Below are 14,574 nucleotides of genomic sequence, written 5' to 3'. Positions count from 1 at the left end.
CTTTGTGCTAAGAAGATCAGAATGAATCACATCAATAATGAATATTGTGGTTTGCACCAAACATAGTTGAGTACTTTGCTTGGCAAGTTATTAGATTCATGCTTTGGAAGTCTGCTGTATTCTGTGGAGGTTCATTGACTTAGGTGAGTCATGTTACTGAAGATACTGAAAAAACGAATTGACTTGTTTGGCATCCAAAGGGCATTCCTATTGCAGTCCACCAGCAAAGATTAAATAAAATATTTGACCTGTTTGGTTGGCCATACAGCTTATCCAGACACTTTGAATGAAAGCAGAACTGTTTAGAAGTATCTTCATAAATATATGGTTGGAATTGCTCATTCCTAGCAAAACTATGTCTTTGAGAAACTCATTTGGCAAAAGTTATTAACTTTCCTTTGCTGAAATTGTTTTCTAAAAAATGAAAGAGATGACCTGAATTACATTCCCCAAAATGTGGAGTTGCTGGTCATGGTGTGAAACTAGCAACAATGGAGTTATGGAATTACTGTGCTGTGAAACTGAAAATGAAGAATGATGTCATCAAAATACCAGAATTTTACATATATTTTGGGCATATATACCCTAAATGTAAAACCACTCAGCAAAATGTCTATTGTAGTTTGGGAATGCCTACATTTCTAAACAGCTCTTTTCTATTATGAAATAGGATAAAATTAATCACTCTCAAAAGATTCAAGGCTAAATTCTGTACCACACATTGCAACACAAAAATTGAAGACCTGACATTGACATCTTGTTACATTAATAAGGCATCAGGACTCGTTCCAAGTCAAAGGAATAATAATCTTTTTTAAAAAATTAGTAATAATGAAAGTTTTCTATTTTTAACCTGTGTTTTTAATTTTATATTTAAAATACAAACCTCAGTATCTTGCATGATTTTATTGTTAACATCCAAAGCATAGTTTAGTAAAAAAAAATAGATTTCTGACAGTTGGTTTTTCATAACTCAGTTCCCTTCATTCAGCCCCTGTAAGCATTTGTGACTCCTGGTTCAAAGATTCATAAACTTCTTGCCATCATTGTCTTCTCTGCAGTTCCTATCTTCTTTTCTGAAGTAAGCCAGAAGCTCCCTTGGACTCTTGTTCTCCTCTTCTTCCTAAGGATACCTTTCATCAGGCCTTCTGACTTTTCAATCCTGAAATTTGCTTTGGGCAGAACAATTGCATATTCTGGAGTTTACTCATCTCAAATGATTTCTCAAGACCTCCAAGACGTACCATAGACTTCATTAATCTCTGCAGAACAGACTGATTTTATTCTCATATTTTTTATTAGAGAGCTTGTGGGTTTACAGACCAGTCATGCATAAAATATAGGATTCCATATACTACCCTACCACCAACACATTGCATTGGTGTAGCACATTTGTTAAAATTTGTGATAGCACTTTTTTGTAACTACTATTGTTTTCTCCCCCGCCCCTCCCCGCATGGTGAGCGGGCACTGGTTCACTGTGCAGGCACTTGGCTTGCTGCACAGACAGTTGGCTCCCTGCGCAGACACTGGCTCACTGTGCAGGCACACTTCTCTTCTTTTTCACCAGTAAGCCCCATGGATGAAACCCGGGTCCTCCCATATTGTAGGTGGAGGCCTTATCACTTGAGCCATACCCGCTTCCCTAGGGTTTTATTTGTGATTGACTTTTGTGTTAAGACTCTTCATTAAAAAAAAAAAAGACTCTTCATTGACACTTGATCCAAATTATTCTAGACCTAAAGGTATAAAGAATTCTAGACCTAAAGGACTAAAAAATTCCAGACTTAAAGGTTCTAAAGAATAATCCATGTTTACCTGATCAGATTTTCTCAGCTCTTCTTTGTCTGATTCTTGTCCTGAATATGAGGTACAATTTTTTGGACATTTTATATAGCTTATTGATACCAAATAAGAAAGATGGAATCAATATTTCTGAACCATGTATTTCAGAAGTGATTGCACTTCATTCAAGAAGTGATTTCATATACTTGGAAAGTCATTCTAACTTCTGCAACTGATCAAACCACATGTATTTTATTGAAAGGGATGAAATTTTAAGTACATTTTAAAATTAAAATGTTGATGTATCTCACTCATACATAGATATACATAACAAGTTTATAGTAAAGTTGTGAACTTACAAAAAAACATGCATAGCATCATACAGCACTCTCATACCTCTCTCTACCATCAATACCTTGCATTGTTGTGAAACATTTTAAACAAATTATGGAAGAACATCCTCAAAATATGACTACTAAACAAAGTAGCTTACATGTAGTGTGTTTTACCCCCAACCCACCCTATTATTATTATTACCATTATTATTATTTCTATATCATCCATACATGAGCATACATAAACAATAAGTGTGTAATAAAAATGATGAACTTAGAAAGCAAACATGCATAATATCATACAGGGGTCCCATACATCAACCTACCAACAACAACACCTTGCATTGTTGTGAGACATTTGTTACAAAATATGAAAGAATATCATTAAAATCATACTATTAACTATAGTCCATATCTTACATTTGGTGTATCTTCCCCCCCCAAACTAGCCCTATAATTTTTAAAATAGATTTTTATTACAGACATTGTGAACTTAACAAACATGCTCATGTGCAGCGTTCCCATACAACACACCTCCATCAACACACCACACTGTGATGGAACATTTGTTACAGATTATTAGATAATATTACCAGGTTATTGCCAATATTCATGCCTCATTGCATACATTTGGCACGCTTTTTCCATACTTCCCCATTATCAACACAGTACATCTTTAGCATGGGTACAGAATATTATAGTATTGCTGTTAACCACAGTTCATAGTTCACTCCAGTTGTATTTTTCCCATGTTTCACATTCCCACCACCCTGCAATAGTGATGTACATTTGCTCTAGCTCACAAAGGACACCCTTGCACCTATACCATCAACCACAATTCTCATCCACCTCTGGGTTTTCTGTGTTATTCAGTCCCTAGATTATTCTCTAGCTTTCTTTCAATTGACATTTACATTCCTAGACTATCCTTTCCAGCCACATTCCGATTTATAAACTAGCTGTTACTCCCTATAATGTGCTACCATCCACTCTATACATTTCTACACTTTTACAGTAAATCTAATTAAAACTTCTACATACATTAAGCATCAGTAGTCCATATCAGCCCCCCTCTTTATCTCCTTTAAGAATCCATGACCAGGAAGCAGACTTGGCCCAATGGATGGAGCATCCGCCTACCACATGGGAGGTCCGCGGTTTAAATCCCAGGCCTCCTTGACCCATGTGGGGCTGGCCCATGCACAGTGCTGATGCGCTCAAGGAGTGCCGTGTCATGCAGGGGTGTCCCCCACATAGGGGAGCCCCATGTGCAAGGAGTGCACACTGTAAGGAGAGCTGCCCAGCGTGAAAGAAAGTGCAGCCTGCCCAACAATGGCGCTGCACACACAGAGAGCTGACACAACAAAATGATGCAACAAAAAAAAGAAACACAGATTCCCGGTGCCACTGATAAGGATAGAAGCGGTCACAGAGGAACACACAGCGAATGGACACAGAGAGCAGACAACGGGGGGAGGGGGGGTGTTGGGAGGGAAATGGAGAGAAATAAATAAAAAATCTTAAAAAAAAAAATCTGCGACCTGCCACCAGGTCTTGAGATGTTTTCCTACATTTTCTTCTAGAAGCTTTATGGTTCTTTTATATTTAGGTCTTTGATCCATTTTGAATTAATTTCTGGATAAGATATGAGATAGTGGTCCTCTTTCCTTCTTTTGGCTATGGATATCCAGTATTCCCAGCACCATTTGCTGAATGTTCTGCCTGAGCTGGGTGGTTTTGACAGGCTTGTCAGAAATCACATGAGGGTCTGTTTCTGAACCATCAATTCGGTTCCCTTGGTCTATGTGCCTATCTTTATGCCACTACCCTGATGTTTGTTTGTTTGTTTTTTACCACTGTACCTAGGTAATATGATTTAAAGTCCAGAAGTGAGAGTCCTCCAACTTTGCTTTTTCCTTCAAAAGATGTTTCTGGCTATTTGGGTCCCCTTACCCTTCAAAATAAAATGGATAATTGTGTTTTCCATTTATTTAAAAAGTGCTGGTGGAATTTTTATTGGAATTGCATTGAATCTGTATATCAACTTGGGTAGAATTGACATCTTAGTGATATTTAGTGTTCCAATCCGTGAGCATGGAATGTTCTTCCAATTATTTAGGTCTTTTACAATTTCTTTTAACAATGCATTGTAGTTTTCTGAATATAAATGTTTTTCATCCCTGGTTAAGTTTATTCCTAAATATCTGACCCTTTTAGTTGCTATTGTAAATGGAATTTTTTTTCCTGACTTCCTCCTCAGGTTGCGTATTACTAGTGTCATTTAAAGTCTATTTCATCTGATGCAAGTATAGCTATTCTGACTTTTTTTTTTTTTTTTGGTTACTACCGTGGAAGGAATATCTTTTTCCAGCCCTTTACTTTCAATCTATTGGTATCCTTGGCTCTTATGTGAGTCTCTTGCAGACATCATATAGGTGGCTCATATTTTCTTACCGATTTGGCCAGTCTGTGTCTTTTGATTGCGGAGTTTAAGCCATTAACATTCAATGTTATTATTGTGAAGGCAATTTTTATTTCACCCATTTTGACCTTTGGGTTTTGTCATCATATTTTATTTTCACCACTCTTTTGAGGCTTTTAGTTACTTTTACTGATATAATCTTTATTCTCAACTCTCTTCCAAGCTTCTCTCTCCTGTCTTTCCTTTTTAGACTATAGCACACCCTTTAGTATTTCCTGCAAAACTGGTCTCTTGGTTACAGACTCTCTGGTTCTGTTAATCTGTGAATATTCTAAACATGCCTTTTTTTTACATTTATTTAACAAATAAGATTTATTGAATTTTTCTATCATATATTTGCTTTTGTGCTAAACTTTATTTTTTATATTTTTAAAGATATTTAACTGCATAAATGTTACATAAAAATATAGGGGATTCCCATATCCCCACTCCCTATACCTCCACATTTTCCCATATTAACAATATCCTTCATTAGTGTGGTATATATATTACAATTCATGAAAACATTTTGGAGCATTGCCACTAAGCATGAATTATAGTTTACATTGTAGTTTTCACTCTCTCCCCCACAATTTTGTAGGTTTTGGCAAGATATGTAATGGCCTGTATCTGTTGTTGTAATGTTACTCAGGACAGTTCCCAATTCCCAAAAATGCCCCCATATTTCACTTGTTTTTCCCTCTCCCTGTCCTCAGAACCTCCAGTGGCCGCTCTCTCCATATCAATGATATCATATCTCCAGATGTAAGATTCTTGGCTGGAAGTTTTTCTCTTACAGTATCTTAAAAATACCATACCACTGTCTTTTTGCCTCCATGGTTTTGGATGAGTACCTCCAGTGGCCACTGCTTCCACATCAATGATAAAAGTTCTTCCATTACTAGAATCACAATAAGTCTATAGAATAACAGTAAGTCTATTCTAGTCTATCGTTTATACCCCAATTCTGATGATTCTGGGGTTGTGATGCCCTCTCCATCTCTAATTGAAAGCGGACTTAGATCCCATGGGTCAAATGGATAGCACTGTTTTGCTTGCAGTTGCAGAGTCTCTGTTCCTTGGGATGGTCTTTTTCCATCATTATCTTCTTGTTAGTTGTTCTGGGTGAGTCCAGTGAACTGGAGAGTAGGTGTTGCAATTCTGTTGAGATTCAGGAATCTTCATCTGTTCTGTTTGTTTTTGTGCAGAATATTCTCCCCAGCTCCTATGATTTGTTTAAATTCTCTCGTTCACTCAGTGCCTCATTTTCCGTACTCTTCAGTTCCTGGACCCTCCTGCCTTATAGTTCCATTTTACCATCTTTTAAAAAATTTCCTTCCGTGAGGCTTTTTTGCCTCTGTTTCTTTCACGTTTGGGCATCCCATACCAGGTTGCCAGATGTCGTCAATCCAGAAAGGTGGGTCACTCCAGAAAAGTCCATTTTGCATTTAAATGGTCCAGTCAACAGAAACTGGATTGAGTTAGGGCAGCACCTCCCAGCTACAGTTGTACTGCAGTTTATCTCTATCCCTTTCTTTTTTTCCACTTGGGGGCCCTTTTCTATGTAGCACTCCTCAGCTGCATGTGTTCTGCCAGGGGTCTCTGTGAACTTGAGTCCCTGTTCCTGGATATATGTGGGGGTTTATCACTGCTGTGAGGGGCTCTATACAGCCCAGTGGAAGATGGAAAGGATCCAGACCGCTCTCTCTGAGCATCTCTCAAGCTGAGGTGGACTTGGTAGTCAATGAGAGGGAAGTGGACCCACAGGTCTGGGACGCAAGTTTCCTACCTGATACTTTTATTTTTCTTCAATTCAGCGTTTGTGGAGTCCTCTAGTCTCTACCATCTACCAGAGTTCTAAGCAAGTGGGATTTTCCCTTTTATTTGCTGAATCTCTGGGGAGGTTTTTTCAGGAGATGTCTTATGTCCGCATACTGATTTCTGTGATTTTTTATAACCACTTCTTCAGAGCTGTGTGCCATGGTGTCATATAAATAATTTCTAAATCTTACAAAAATCCAGGAATTAGCAAAATCTCCATTTTATAGACTTGTCCCCACAACTAGTAGTTCTGGAACTTGAATTTGAGTATAGGTCTGTTGGATGCCAACCCCACAACTAGTAGTTCTGGAACTTGAATTTGAGTATAGGTCTGTTGGATGCCAAAGCTTCTGTTTTATCATTGATTATAAAAGTCTTTCTCAAAGTATATTGTCCAGCCTGCTGATAAGCTACAATGCATTTTTTTAGGAGGTACTGGGGATTGAATCCAGGACCTCATACGTGGGAAGTAGGCACTCAAATCACTGAGCTACACCCACTCCCCCACAATACATTTTAAAAATGTAAGTGTTCTCTCTGGTTCTTACATGTGACAGGAAGTTTCACCTACAGGAATGGGTTGGCTCCTAGTAGCCTAAGAGAATAATTAAGAGTATTAATATTGGATGTTCACAAGTTAATATTAGCTCCTTGTTAGCATTTACTGTACACTGGACCAGTATTCTACTACCTCCAGCTTGACTGCAATATTTCATTGCAAAGTCTCTATCATGTAGATAATTGAAATTCCAACAGTTGTGAGGTTTTTTCCTTCAATTTTTCAATGTTGGTTTATTACACTAATTGATTTTCTTGTGTTGTTCCACCCTTGCATACCTCAGATAAAACCTATTTTATCATGGTGTATAATTCTAGACCTACTGCATCAGACTCTTCAGAGGATGGGCTTGGAAATATGATGTTTAAGGAGCATCTTGGGTACCTCTTGTCATGAAGCACTGGAAAGTTTAATGTCTCATTTCCAGCTATAATTAAGAAGAACAGAATCTTCAGGGTTAAAAGATACTTATATGTGCTTCCACCTGCATAGGTATTTTGTAAATCATCAATTAGCTCCAACAAATAGGAGTAAAAGGACTATTACTTTTTACTGAATACACTCCTGTATTGTTTTTTTTCCCTTCACATTGATTATATTCTACTTTTATTCAGCCATACTTTATTTTTTATTAGAGCAGTTGTAATTTTTCCTGAAAAATCATGTGGAAAGTACAGAGTTCCCACATACTCCCCCACATGCACATACCCAGTTTTTCCTATTGTTAATATTTTTGTATTAGTGTGGTACCTTTGTTACAATATTTTTTGGAGAAGAGTTGGATCTCATCATACAAAAATACAAAGACATAGGTGGCAAAAAAAAATTCTCCCTTTCACCTGTGTCCCCAGCCACTAGTCCTCCCTGGAGGCAACCAATTTTATCAGTTTATTGTGTATTATTCCAGTGTTACTATGTGTATAGAAGCAAATGCATTTAGCTATACATTTAAATACATATAGCTAAGCATATAATACACATAAAAATATATACCTTTTTGAAAACACAAATAGTAAATACTATACAAAATGTTCTGTTCCTTGTTTTATCATTTAATACATCTAGGTGATTTTTCCATATGAGTAAGTAGAATTTTTTATAGTTTCATAATGTTCCACTGAATGCATTATCATTTATTTATCTAGTCCCTTATTGATGGACAATTAGTTTGTTTCCAGTCATCAACTATTACAAATAAGGCTGCAGTGAATTACCGCCTATGATTATAATGCAGGTGCACCTGCATTGTTGTTCCAAATCCTTTACATATTTAAAAGATAAATTCTTAGAAGTTTTGGATCAAAGGGTGTGTACATTTATTACTTTGAAAACTCTTACCAAGTCGCTCTCCTTAGAGATTGTACCATTTACACCCCTACCAGCAATATTTAAAGGTGCCTGTTTCCATAACCAATACAATATTTGCTAATCTTTAGGTGAAATGCTGTGTTTCAGTATTAATTTGCACTACCCTTACCATTAATAAGTTTGAATAAGTTAATTTGCACTATTATAATGAATAAGTTATTCATTATAGGTTGTTAGGCTTTCTTTTTTCTCTGCTAGAGAAATTAGCCCTCTGTGATATGAGTTTTTTTCAGTTTGTTGTTTATCTTTTAAGTTTACTTATATTGACTTTTCCCAAGCAGAAAGACTTGATTTTATACAATCAAGAGGATCGATCATTTTCTTTAGTGTTACTAGGTTTTCTCTTATACTTAAGCTTTTCCCACTATGAAATAAAAAAATATTTCTCCCATGGTATCTTATATTATTTTTTTCTTAAATTATTTTTATGGTTATCCTGGTTAAAGTGTGAGTTATGGATCCATTTTTACCCCCTCAAATAACTATGTAGTTATCCCAACACCATTCGTTGAATAATCTATCTTACTTTTGAATTTAAAAACTGGGGAGGGAGTGGATGTGGCTCAAGTGGTTGAGCTCCCACCTTCCACATGGGAGGTCCTGGGTTCAGTTCCCAGTGCAAAAACAAACAACAAGCAAAACAAACAAAAATACCAACTTGGGGAGGCCGATGTGGCTCAGTGGTTGAGTGCTGGATTCCCAAGTACGAGATACAGGGTCTCTGGCCCCAGTACCACAAAAAGGTGGGGAGGGACTCAGCAAATAAATGGCATTTAAATAAAGGGAGGGGGGACTGCTATAGACTAAAATAGATGTAGGTGACATATCAACGAAATGTAGCATGCAAACCTTATTTTGATCCTGATTTGAATAAAGCAACTAACAGAAGGTAGTTTTGAGGGAAGCGGACTTGGCCCAGTGGTTGGGGCATCCACCTACCACATGGGAGGTCCACGGTTCAAACCCCAGGCCTCCTTGACCAGTGTGGAGCTGGCCCATGCGCAGTGCTGATGTGCGCAGGGGGTGCCCTGCCACACAGGGGTGTCCCCTGCCTGGGGGATCCCCAGGCGCAGGGAGTGCGCCCTGTAGGGAGGGCCGCCCAGCGCAAGAGAAAGTGCAGCCTGCCCGAGAATGGTGCCACACATGCGGAGAGCTGATGCAACAAGGGGAGACACAGATTCCCGGTGCCACTGATAGGGATGGAAGCGGTCACAAGAACACATAGCAGGTGGACACAGAGCAGACAACTGGGAGGGGGGAAGGGGAGAGAAATAGATGAAAAATAAATCTTTTTAAAAAAATATATTTTTGAGGCAATTGTAGAAAATAGAATAGGGATTGAATATTGTGGCATTAAGGAATTATTGTTAATTTTGTTGGGTGTAAAAATGATACTGTGTTTTGTGTGTGTGTGTCCTTATCTGTTAAGAAATAAATAATTTATGAGTTAAGTGATTTGATGTCTGGGATTTGCTTTAAAATATGCCAGAAAAAAAGGGGGAGGGCAAGGTATATGAAACAAGAATGACTTAATGTTGAAAATAGTTGAAACTGGATAATGGTGTTATAGGGGTTCATTATGCTATCCTCTTTACCCATATATGTTTAAAATTTTACATAATCAACATTTTAAAGTTAGGGAGCATATACTTTATAGGCAGACATGAGATTGAAGCCATACTATAAAATTTGCCATTGTAAAATTCAGGACTTTTGAATAAATACACAGATCTATGCAAATAATTCCATCTAATTCCAGAACATTTTCATTATCCCAAGAAGAAACTCTATGCCCATTAGCAATAACTCCCCATTCTTCCTTCCCTCCAGTCCCTGGCAACCCATAATCTGTTTTCTGTTTCTATGGATTTACCTATTTTGGACATTTTATTAAAAAGAAACCATTTTTGGGAAACGGACTTTGGCCCAGTGGTTAGGGCGTCCGTCTACCATATGGGAGGTCCGCGGTTCAAACCCCGGGCCTCCTTGACCCGTGTGGAGCTGGCCATGCACAGTGCTGATGCGCGCAAGGAGTGCCGTGCCACGCAAGGGTGTCCCCCGCGTGGGGGAGCCCCACGCGCAAGGAGTGCGCCCGTGAGGAAAGCCGCCCAGCGTGAAAAGAAAGAGCAGCCTGCCCAGGAATGGCGCCGCCCACACTTCCCGTGCCGCTGACGACAACAGAAGCGGACAAAGAAACAAGACGCAGCAAATAGACACCAAGAACAGACAACCAGGGGAGGGGGGGAAATTAAATAAATAAATAAATCTTTAAAAAAAAAAAAAGAAACCATTTTTATGTTTGGCTTCTTTTCCTTAGCATATGTTTTCAAGGTTCATCTATGTTGTAGCATGTATCAGTACTTCATTCCTTTTTATGGATGAATAGTATCTCATTTGTGTGGATATACCATGTTTTGTTTATCCATCCATCTTTGGACACCTGGGTTGTTTCCACATTTTGGCTATTGTGAATAGTGCTGCTATGAACATTCATGTACAACTTTTTTCGTGGACATACGTTTTCAATTCTCTTGGGTATATACCTAGGAGTGGAATTGCTGGATCGTAGTTCAACCAGCCAGACTGTTTTCTGAAGTGATTACATCATTTTACAGTCCTTCCAGCAACGTATGTTCCAGTTTTGCCACATCCTTGCAAACACTTGTTTTTGTGTCTTTTTTATTATAGCCGTTCTGGTGGATGTGAAGTGGTATCTCATTGTGGTTTTGATTATCATTTCCTTATGACTAATGATGTTGAGCAACTTTTCATGATGATTGCAAGTTTCAGTGGACATGAGGTGACCTTGGAACAGTACCTGGTACATAGTAAGTAGGCACTTGAGCTGTAGGGTGCTAATAATCCAGGCAGAATTTTTCCAGTGACTTTCGTTCATCTGCTAAAGAAGTCTCTGCAGTCAAGGAACTTAGTCTGGGTGGAGCCAGGCCAGAATACAGATACTTTCATTATGCTGTAAGTGCAGTGAGATGGGCACTTAACAGTCTGCCTCTATTACATAAAAATAGTGCTCACCAGGAAAAAGTGTGGCACAATGGTAAATCCTATCTATCATTCACTCACTTTGTGTCTCTAAGGACAGTCAACCCATCCCAGCCTTAGTTTCCCCATTTTTAAAATGGGCTGAAATTTCTGACCTCTGCCTACCCTATTTGGGGGACCTGCAGTCTAAGTGCTCTTAAGTAAAACAACAACAATAAAAGAAAGACTTTAAAAAAAGAGTCAGATAAATTTAGATTTAGATTCTACTATATATTATTTCAATCTTTCGGCATCTGTTTCCACATCCAAGTTTTTCCATCCATATCTGTCTTACCAAGGTTATTCTGAGAATGAGCTAATTATGTGAAATAGGCGGCACATAGTAGGCACTGAGCGATTATTATGAGAATGAGATAATGTATGTGAAGTAGGCAACACATAGTAGGTGCCAAGCAATAAATAGTAGCTTTATTACCTTTCTAACAAAGGTCTCTTCTATTATTGAAGTAAATCCTAAGTAATTTATATTTTGTTGATTTCAGTATTCTAATTTTGAAGAGCCTTTAAGCCACAATTTCATGAATAGACTAAAAAACATCAGGCACTTCCTACAAAAGAAGCTCTAGGCTGAGAGACACTTTTTACTTTTAGGAAGAGTATTCTGTTAGTGGCAATTATTATAAGATTATATTCTTAAATTTCAATGAACTATAAAATTTAGTTTCTAACCTTCCTGACTTTTAACAAAAGATTGATCTGCTTCTGTTGCATGATATATTCTTCTCTTATTCCCTCCTAGGTTTTTCAGAGCCTTGAGGACCACCATTTGGAAGTGGTAGCTTTTTTCAGGGAAAATGGCTTTCATGGCCTTCTTGCCCATGACTCCGAGTATGCCCTCTACAATATTCCCTCTTACTACAGTTCCCATGCTCTGAAGCTGAGCTGGAATGGGAAGAACCTCACTACCAACCAGTTCCTGATGCAAGAAGTGGCCAAGCAGCTGGGTCTAAAGATGATGAATTTTCCCATATTTGCTGCACTGCTAGGTAGGTAATCCAAAGAAGATACTCCAGTGATTGGTAAAATTTCCTTTTTCAGTGTTAAGAGCTGAAGACCAGAAAAATTTAGCCTATCATTATTTGATTTGACTCCTTTAAAAAAACAACAACAAAGAAAACAGGGGAGCAGATGAAGCTTAAGTGGTTGAACACCTGTTTTCCATGTACAAGGTCCCAGGTTTGATCGCTGGTACCTCCTAAAAAACAAACAAAGCAAACAATTGTAAAAACCAACTCTCATTGGGGAGCAGATGTAGCTCAATGGTTGAGCGCCTGTTTCCTATGTAGGAGGTCCTAGATTCAGTCCCTAGTACCTCCCAAAAAAACAGATTTATTGGAATATAATTCATTATTTTAAGTCCACTTGCCGAACACTGTGCTATGAGAGAACCCAGCAGGTTTTTTGATCTTCTGATTAGATCTCACTTAAACTCAACATGTTTACCTTATGGATTGCTCCGGGATACTCCAGAAAATTATTCTGATTTTTGTAAAAAAAAATTTTGTTACATTTCATAAACAAATGTAATAATGTTTTATGTACTGTCCTAGACCAAAATATTTTATTAGCCCTATACAACTTTGGTTCTTCACTCAGAACATTAACATTTCTTAGCATTTCTTCCCCCTATTTCTAAATATAGACCAGGAACATTTATTTTTATTATATTTTTCTTTTTGTATCTTTGAGTCAAAATTGTACTTTGAAAATTTCCAAACTTACAGCAAAACTGGAAGAATTTGCAGCAAAGATCCTTTATCCACTATCTGTATTCTACCATTATTTTACTATACTTGCTTTATCATAGATCTATCCATTCCTCTATCTATCCCTCAATTTATCTTTTTTAAAATGTATTTTAAAAAGATACATTTTTAAATGTCACACCTTGGCAAGACAATGTGGATATTGATATTTCAAAGTAAATTGCAAAGGTTTTAGTATGTGTTGAGTTGGTTTTCTAAGTACTGACAGCATGAAGGTTAATATCCTGACTCAGGTGTGACCTCTGCTCTTAACTTCCTTCCTGGTTCCAGTTTCCTCATCTGTGAAATGGGAATAACAATACTTCATGTTGTTACTGATAAGGTTAAACAAAATGAGATATATAAAATGTCCAGCACTTATTAGGCAGTCAGTAATTGGTGACTACTATTATAAAAGGCAGCATGACTAGATGACAGATAATAGCTTGGACTTTGAGTTAGATAGTCCTAGTTTCTTATCCTGATATGGGTACTTATTAACTGTGGGCCATCAATAAACGTGTGAGAATCTTAGTTTCCTTATCAGTAAAATGGGAATAATAATGCTACTATGCATGGTTGTTATAAAATTTAGAGATGATACATATAACACACATGGTACATAGTATGTACTCAGTGTATAGCTACCATAACTATTACCTTAAGAATATAGTACTATGGAAATTAACTGATCATTTTCCTCCCCAGGACCCCTTTCAAGGCCTAGAGGTTCTAAGAAAACATTTTACAGTCAAAAAATTACTTTTTTTTTTATTTTGATATTTTTATTACCCCTTTTAACATGTTTTGTTTTTTATTGTTTGTAATATTTATTCAGTTTTTCCAAACATTTAATTGTTCAGTAGCTCCAAGTACCTTATAATCTTTACCACATTTATCATATGACGAGAATTGTCAGAATAAGACACATGTAGTTTATTCCAGCTTGTGTGTTCACTGGTAGATGGTAGCCATTAGTTAAGTAGTTTGGGTTACCAGCTCTGCATCTCTAAGGATATTTATCATCTGTTCAGAGCAATACTCTTGCATTTTCTCAAAAGAGTGGGTATGCATCAAATATTAGAATTGAAGAACTAAGGTTTGTTTCTTTCCACTCACCCTGTTATGGACATGAGTCTAATTCAAAACAGACTACTTATCTCACAAACTACCAGTGAGTACAGTAATCTCCACCTTTGGCAAGACAATGTGTGGATACTGGTTTAAGTACCAGGCTTATGCACCAGGGCACAGGTGACTGTCACGTAAGTTCCCATACCATACATTGAACAAACTGTGCCCTCAAACAGGATGTCAACTTTGCCCTGAGATACAGACTTTTGAAATACAAAATACTAAATTCATTTTCCAAACTCAGTCCATTCTATTTGGTCACAACTTATCCTTATGATGAAGTTACTCTTTGCTCTTCCTACTTAT

General features: G+C 37.5%; 1 protein-coding gene across 1 annotated transcript in view; it reads left to right on the top strand.

Annotated features, from left to right (window-relative positions):
- Window positions 1–14,574, top strand: part of FAM120C (family with sequence similarity 120 member C) — a 196,608-nt gene that overhangs the window by 10,578 nt on the left and 171,456 nt on the right. The window contains exon 2 of the mRNA XM_058291559.1: window positions 12,129–12,375. Within this exon, the coding sequence (XP_058147542.1) occupies window positions 12,129–12,375 (247 nt within the window). The remainder of the gene's footprint in view (window positions 1–12,128; window positions 12,376–14,574) is intronic.

The sequence above is a fragment of the Dasypus novemcinctus genome, chromosome X (assembly GCF_030445035.2).
Source record: "Dasypus novemcinctus isolate mDasNov1 chromosome X, mDasNov1.1.hap2, whole genome shotgun sequence".
Lineage (NCBI taxonomy): Eukaryota > Metazoa > Chordata > Mammalia > Cingulata > Dasypodidae > Dasypus > Dasypus novemcinctus.
The sequence above is the reverse complement of the archived record's forward strand: the minus strand, read 5'-3'. Positions and strand labels throughout refer to the sequence as shown.